At 46.4% G+C, this 7,614-nt stretch overlaps 1 protein-coding gene across 1 annotated transcript; it reads right to left on the minus strand.

Annotated features, from left to right (window-relative positions):
- Positions 1-2,790: 2,790 nt before the first annotated feature.
- On the minus strand, positions 2,791-6,545 carry LOC147899615 (auxin response factor 18-like). The gene is made up of 3 exons (XM_087377955.1): positions 4,983-6,545; positions 3,679-4,718; positions 2,791-3,405 (listed from the first exon to the last, which is right to left on the minus strand). The coding sequence occupies exons 1-3, from the start codon at positions 6,285-6,287 to the stop codon at positions 3,336-3,338; spliced, it is 2,415 nt and encodes an 804-aa protein (XP_087234081.1). The 5' UTR covers positions 6,288-6,545; the 3' UTR covers positions 2,791-3,335.
- Positions 6,546-7,614: the final 1,069 nt, after the last annotated feature.

A 7,614-nucleotide genomic window follows, 5' to 3' on the forward strand; every position in this document is an offset into this window, starting at 1 on the left:
GAAAGACATCTTACCAAACACCTTAGCATGTATAACTTGAGTAGCTTGAATTATCTAGTATATGTAGAAATAAAAATATGCACTTTTTGTATCTATGTTTTGTTCAAGAGACAATTAAATCACAAAGATTTTAAATAATCCATAAATTGATGGGTTGCAATATGATGCATTGGAATCATCCCACCAAATAATTTAGCAAGCATAACTTGGGTAGCTTGATTTTTTAGAAACAATTGTTTGTTATCTCTAGATTTTATTTGTATTGCTTGGGTAGCCTTTCGACGTGCTACATAAGAAAACATATTTGAAAGGTTATTCAACTTAGACATGGCATTAGGCGCAACATTTTAAGACCTCCAATCACCATTGAAAAGACCAAAAGAGGCTTATCCACACTACTCTAGCCTCATAAGATCATGACTTATGATTATGGTTATGTTGTAAAAGCTTAGTACAATGTTAAAAGCTAAAATCTCAGTAAGTAACAATATTTGAACGGTGCTCCATATCAACCACTCTATTTGCTAATATGACGTCTCTTTGCTACGACTAACTCGATATTGTGAAAGGAGCCCACTAAGGCAATTTTCCAACCAAAAGCTGTTAGTATGGCAACAGCCGTGCTTGTGACATTCGTGCTCCCCCACAAGCGTTATCAACAACCCACTATTCATTGTCGCATAATGTCATCATATGAACGGCAGAATAAATCGTCAGAAACTTAATTAACAAGCTGTCCAAGCCAATTGCTTATTAAGCCAAGACTACTTCAATGTCTACTTCATTCTTCGAACATTATATATACCTTTGTAAGACTAGAACATAGCCACTCGTACAGCTCAGGTGGTTAGGGCGTTTGGCCACCTGAGCTGGCTGCCCACATTCAATTCCCTAGGGATACTCCTCTGGTGCAACAGCAAACGGCTCTAACTGATTGGAGGTGGCAGAGTAAAGATGCTTGAGGTGGAACTCATGATACTTGAGTCTTTTGTAATGAAAATTCTTGAACACAGTCTAGGTCGGACGTATTTCAAGAAAGTTTTAATGTCCACAAGAGAGAAGGATAGGGCAGAAAAGAGAGAGCACCCACCACCTTTCGCTGGTATAGTTTGCTTGCTACCTGGCGGCCTGAACATACATGGAGACGTAGTAAAGCAAGCCATTTTGCAAATTTAAGAACACGTCACATTCTTGTGAGGATTGTGGATTGTAACATTCAAATATTTGGCCACCTTTTTATCCAGACGAGACTGTTGTTCCACATTTGGGTATTATACCGTGCAAGAAGCGTACCATTATTTGTAGCCGATCCCCACCCAAAACACACGGCCAACTGCAAGGGGCCAACAGCCCATGGCCTATGTGGAGTTCTATTCTCAACAAAACTGTTCTTTGAGAAGGGAAGGACGGGGAAAGGGGGGGGGGGGGGGGGGGGGGTAATTATTAAGTGTTCCCATAAAATATATGTTAACTGTTCACTCAGACATATTCCATGTGTATTGTTACGCAGTGCTACCGAAAGAGTTGCAATGTCCAAAATTTTATTCAAATATGTCAACCTTAGTGTTTGCTCAGAAACATTCTTTACAAAGAGGTCTTGTGTACCATGCAACAAGGCCCCTAGATGACCTAGTGCCACCTCCATTCAGATCGAGCCTCGCATGTTTCTATCTGAAAAAAACTCCTCAGATTTTCTCTCAGAGTTTCACTCAAAGCATAAGTGCTGAATATTTGGACGTGCAGATATCCTTGAAACACAAATCTTTGCTGGAACATAAATTTTGCCACAGCATGACCAGCAAATCTATTGGGTTGCAAGTGAGTTAGACCAACAATCTCTTTACTGGTGGTCAAACACAATAGGCACATTGATGTGCAATTCTACCCAACGAGTGATCAGATTTTCACTCTCAGAGTTTCATTCAAAGCATAAGTGCTGAATATTTAGACGTGCAGATATCCTTAAAACACAAATCTTTGCTGGAACATAAATTTTGCCACAGCATGACCAGCAAATCTATTGGGTTGCAAGTGAGTTAGACCAACAATCTCTTTACTGGTGGTCAAACACAATAGGCACATTGATGTGCAATTCTACCCAACGAGTGAACGGGGATGGACCAAGCAGAAGAAAAGGTGTATAAATGTAACCACTATAGCCTATACCTAGATGAATCCAGGAACATTCCCAAACTCATCCTCTAAAAACAAAACATAGTGCAGTTTCAATCTCACGATAGTCACTCCTAAGATTGAAAACCATAAACTCCATGCATAGCAGGGACTAGCTACCATGACATCCCCACTAACATCATCAGCGCCAAACAGTGGGTGTAGACCATAGTATAAAAGTATGCTCTCACACATACAAATCCACACACCCACACATACTTGAGAATCCATTTATACAAAGTCTTCGTACCGAGTTTCTGTCAGCACTCCGGAGGTGAAGGGCAAACTCAGCCATGACGAAGGCTAATCAAAAAGTAGTCCAAATCTCTTCATTCAAGCTACAACTGCTTGTGAAGTCTAAACGATTTCATTTTAGTCTCTCCCAAACGAGCATCTAAATCTAAATCTAGCTGATAGGACAACGCACCATTTAAGATAGAAAGAATTATCGCAATACCAACAGGCCGCAACTTGGACAAAAACTTCACAAGGTGAAATTTGCATGTCCGCTATTACGGCCGAAGCATATACCTAGATGAATCCAGGAACATTCCCAAACTCATCCTCTAAAAACACAACATAGTGTAGTTTCAATCTCACGACCATAAACTCCATCACGCATAGCAGGGACTAGCTACTATGACATCCCCACTGACGTCATCAGCGCCCAACAGTGGGTGTAGACCATAGTATAAAAGTAACCACTATAGCCTTCCAACAATTTCAACTAAAAATGGACTAGAATTGCATTTCAGTTGGCACTCCTTGAGAAGAACTACTTTGATCTCCCATAACATGTAGGAGAGCTGCTGAAACAAGAAATAACGAATGGATGGGGCAGGCTGGGGGGGATTTAAAGGTGTCTTGAAGCTTATGGAACATAAAAAATAAAGTTTTGCCTCCAGTGTTAGCTCAAAAACCTTCTTTGGGAAGGAGACCTGCAAATTCTTTATCGTTTGAGTACCAGATGATATTGAAACCAGCTCTAATCAGGTAGAGCCTAGTGCTTTTTGGAAACCTAGTATCTTTTGTGTCTCCCAAAAAAAATTTTCTTTTGTAATATCACCTAGTATGAGCTCCTTAATCCTAAGCCAGAATGACAATGTCCCAGGGCAACAGGAACATGCTAATAAGTGCACCAATCCAGCCTATGATATTTTCGGTCATCTTGTCATGCTTTCGCTGCTGGATTCTGACAATATCTTCAGCCTTTTTACCCTCTTCATACATTCCCTGCATTGACAAGATAAACAGCCATAAGCAAAAAAAGAATTTCCTTTTAATTCATGGAACAGAAAGACACAATGCTAAAGTTGAAACAACCAATTCCCTTTCTATTTCATATTCAAAGCTCAGCCCGCATGACATTCCCCAAAACAGAAGACTAACTACCAGGCAAAAGGCAAATGCAAGTATGAAGAAACTCTGATCCAGATATATATGTGCTTAGTGCTATTTACAGCTAAATAGCTCAAGGAAAAAAATGCATGAAGAGGATGTATCTACCTGTATGGTTCATCACCGAAGGGTCTAGAAGAACCCATGGAGTCCACACACACGACCCGATTAAAAATCTCTGGTTTTGGAACACCAAACATCTTGGCAAGTTTTTCATAAAGTTCTTCATAGGAACTGAAAATGGAGAGATCGACAGTACGACCCACTTCTTCACTCTCCCTGAAAACTTTACAGTGGCTAATCCCATTGTCAGCACCGTTGTTAGATTTCTCGTAGTCTAACAAGTTTGTGTGTTCTGTGAACCACTTCAAAGTTCCAGCTCCATTGGAAGCAGAGCCAAGACTCTCCCCTTGCTGTTGCAACAAGCTTGGTGAATCCATTGCTTTGGACACATTTCCCTGACCAGGAAGAAATATATGCATTTTATCCAGAACATCTGATTGATTGCCATCAGAAAGAGTCTCATGCACACGACCATCTGATGAGCTCCCACCTGAGAGCTGTGGTTGCTGGGATTTCGCTGATTGACTGGTGTCAATGGCCTTACCAAAAAGCAGAAATGGTGCACTCTTCGTGCTGGAGATTTCACCTCCACCCAAACTCAAATTATTACTACTTGATGCAGGCTCACTGTGAGAAGAATTCCCAACTGTCAATAACGTGGAAAGGTTGTTCTGCAGAGGTGGAAGGACCTGATGAGGAAAATTTCCAATATTAAGCTCAGTTGAAACCTTTCCCCCACCCACAACCGGACGCTCTTGGTGCTGATAGAAGCTGTCCGGTTGAGATTTGTTGGGTCGGAAGTCCTGCATAGCAAGCCCATAACTTCGGTCATGCCTGGCTCCCTGCATGCCTGCAGGAATGTTGTCCGCAATCCCATGCCAAGAATTGATATGCCCCAGCATATTGCTAGCCATTGAAAATCCCATGATACCTTGACCGTCAAGCGGGAGCTCTGTTGGTTGCGAGAGCCGAATTTTCTTCTTCGGCAAAGAAAATGGAGGCAATTGCATTGGAGAGACTAGCTCCACCTGCCAGGGACTAACTCTTATGATGCCTTGCAAAAGGTCGGGTTCATCCCAAGTCACCTGCAATCAAGAAAATCCAGATTCACATGAGTGCTCACTATGTAAGGCCAGGACACATGGATCTGAAATTATGCCTAATTAGATTGTCAACTGATTTTACGAGGCCTACAACGTCTAGACGACGTCAAGCTTGTGCCATTGTAATCGCCAGTTATGCGAAAACAACACTCTGTCAAGGCAAGCAGACCTGCTTTATGGCGTATTACCACAGCTCACAGACGTTCCACGCAGACATATTAACAAAACGTTATGCAAAGACCATACCAGCAACATCTTCCACAGAGAATTCGGCCAACGGATAGGGTCGGCCTCTTGCACTTTCGAGATAGTGCCCATGAACCAGCTTATCCGGGAGGCATCCTCCGTCTCCACAGCCATCTTGAAACGCATGCCTGGAGCCCAACTCTGCTGCAGAGCAGTCTTCACTGAATGAGCTTTCACGCAAAATTCTGAAATGGTGGATCTCGGATAGTAGACGACCTCAAATGGCTGTCCTACTGCAGCTAGAGCGGCGGCCTCCAGAACGGATTTTGCAGTCACTCGAGCTCTATTCCTAGCGAAATTGCTACTAGTGTTCACAGCGTCTGCTCCAGCCCTCATTACCCGGTTAAAACCTGTGGCACCGTCTGGCGCCCCCAAGAAATCGAAGGAACTTTCCGAGGGCTTCACCTCCCACCTTGACGATCGATGGGCTGCACCCGACAGATGCCAGGCAGATGAATCCCCGCCGCTTGCCCCTCTGGTAGACCGCCGGACGCCGACGCAAAGCTCGCCGCTTGCACTGCGCAAGAACACAATGGCGTCCCCTGCCACCAGCTTCTTCTGATTTACAAAATTGCTCCAACCGGTGGTGAGAAGATGGCGACGAGGGGTGCCCCTGTAAATGTGCCTGAACTTCCAGACCGTCCCATGGACGTCCTTGGCAAAAACCATCTGCAAAGGCGGATCTTGGCTGTAGTCGAGCCGAGGAAAGATGGTCTCAGCGCAGTACCGAGGCACAGAAAATCCGCCACCGTTGTTGGCATCACTCTGAGTGAGGGTTTTCGCAAAAGACGCGGATTTTTCAGGAAGAGAAGGTTCAGGGGGGGTGTCGTCGGAAGGATCGGATGCTGCAGCTGCTGCGTCGGGCTGAAGGCGGATACGAGCGTAGACTTCATCGGTCTCGGTGTCTGCGAGGAAATTGACAGCCAAGACACGGCACGGAATGGTGCTGCTGAGGCCGAGGCTGCAAGGGAAGTCGGGGGGGGAGGCTGCGTGCTCTGCATGCCCTTGCGGGAAGTAGATCACCTTGGCTCCAACCTGCGGGAGATGCACCATAGCGCCTGCGCAAGCGTGCCATAGCTGGGCGTCAAGCCCGTTTCCTCCGCCACCACCTCCGCCTACTGCACCACCACCGCCACCACCACCACCACCACTATCTCCTCCTCCTCCTCCTCCTCCTCCTCTTACATTATCCGCCACAGACTCGGCGCTGCTCCTGTCCCGCGCTGCGGCCCAAGGTTTCTCCACCGATCTTTCATCGGCGCGCTCCATCTTCGCAGGGCCGCTCATGGAGACAGGCCCGGGCATCCCAGATGCCGAGGAGAGGAGGAGGGTCGCAATTGTGGAAGGGAAGGGGGCGGGGGGGGAGGCAAAAGGGAGGCGGTGGGAAGGAGGAGAAATCTAGGAAGGGAGGGCGATGGCGATGGAAGAGCAGGATAAAGAGATCAGGAAGGGGAAGGAGAAGGAGGAACGAAGCAAGAAGGAGAAGAAGCAAGAAGAAGGAGAAGAAGAAGAAGAAGAAGAAGAAGGTGCAGTGCCGCTGAGGGCAGCGCAGCAGAAACAAGGATGAAGAAGACGAAGTACAGTAGAAGCAGAGAATGTGAAATTATACTAGCAGCGAAGAAGATGATGAGTCATCACTGACTAAGCGGCGACGACATAAAATAAACTGGGATGACAACATTTGTTTTTACCTTTCCTACGTGTCGTCTACGTGTAAATATTTACGACCTTTTTACCCCCCTTTTCGTCCTCCACGTACACTACGGACATGGGCAGCAAGACAGACCTGCCCGGGGGGCCCGGGCAGCCCACGCCGGCTGCCCTCGCAACTACTGCACCAACGACACGGCCTGCCCGTCCGCTCAACCCCTCTCTTGACCGTGGCCGCATCTGAATGGTTTATAGGCTTTTTGTTGCCGCTGCCCACTATACCGCCGCTGCCGGTCACCTGGGATTTCCCCAATTCGGCCGCCAATTCTTCTGTGTGTCCAGTCTGCAATTCTTTCTGCCAATTTTTGGCTTTGCCCCCCCCCCCCGCTATAATAACCGCTAGCTGTCACATCTAGGCTTTTGCTGTTTCATTACCTACGTGGCCGGGTCCCCCCAGCCGGTCTTCTCCACCTCCCCGACGCTTACGTGGCCTCCCTCACGGGCCACTCTCCCCTGCACATCGGATTTCCCCTCGTGGTTGTGTCCCTTTCGGACACCACACTCACATTAGGGGCGAATTGAGAAATCCCAAGGACCAACTCTCTTGTTTTCTTCGTTGTACTCTTTGGAAACTCTTTTCCTTTCACCAAGTGGCTGTATTGCCCTCCTTTTGTCCTGTTGCTTTGTGTGTGTGTTTTTGGCAGGTGGGGCAAGGAGGGGAGGGGCACAGGGGTTGCACATGCGTGTGTGTGTGTGTGTGCGCGTGCGTGCATGGGCATGCGCATGCACACGTGTGTGCCTCTCTCTCTCACACACACACACTCCTTTGCTCTTCACCTTCATGATGAGACTACAATATAATGTTCACATTTCACCTCTATAAAACACCTCTCTCTCCTCTCACTTCTCTCTCTAGTCTCTCATAGCTTCCCCCTTCATGACAAAATGTTCACATTTAACCATCCCCTCACCTAAGGCTTAA

Source organism: Dipteris shenzhenensis, chromosome 8 (assembly GCF_047967505.1).
Source record: "Dipteris shenzhenensis isolate YYH24624 ecotype China chromosome 8, Dip_SZ_1.0, whole genome shotgun sequence".
Lineage (NCBI taxonomy): Eukaryota > Viridiplantae > Streptophyta > Polypodiopsida > Gleicheniales > Dipteridaceae > Dipteris > Dipteris shenzhenensis.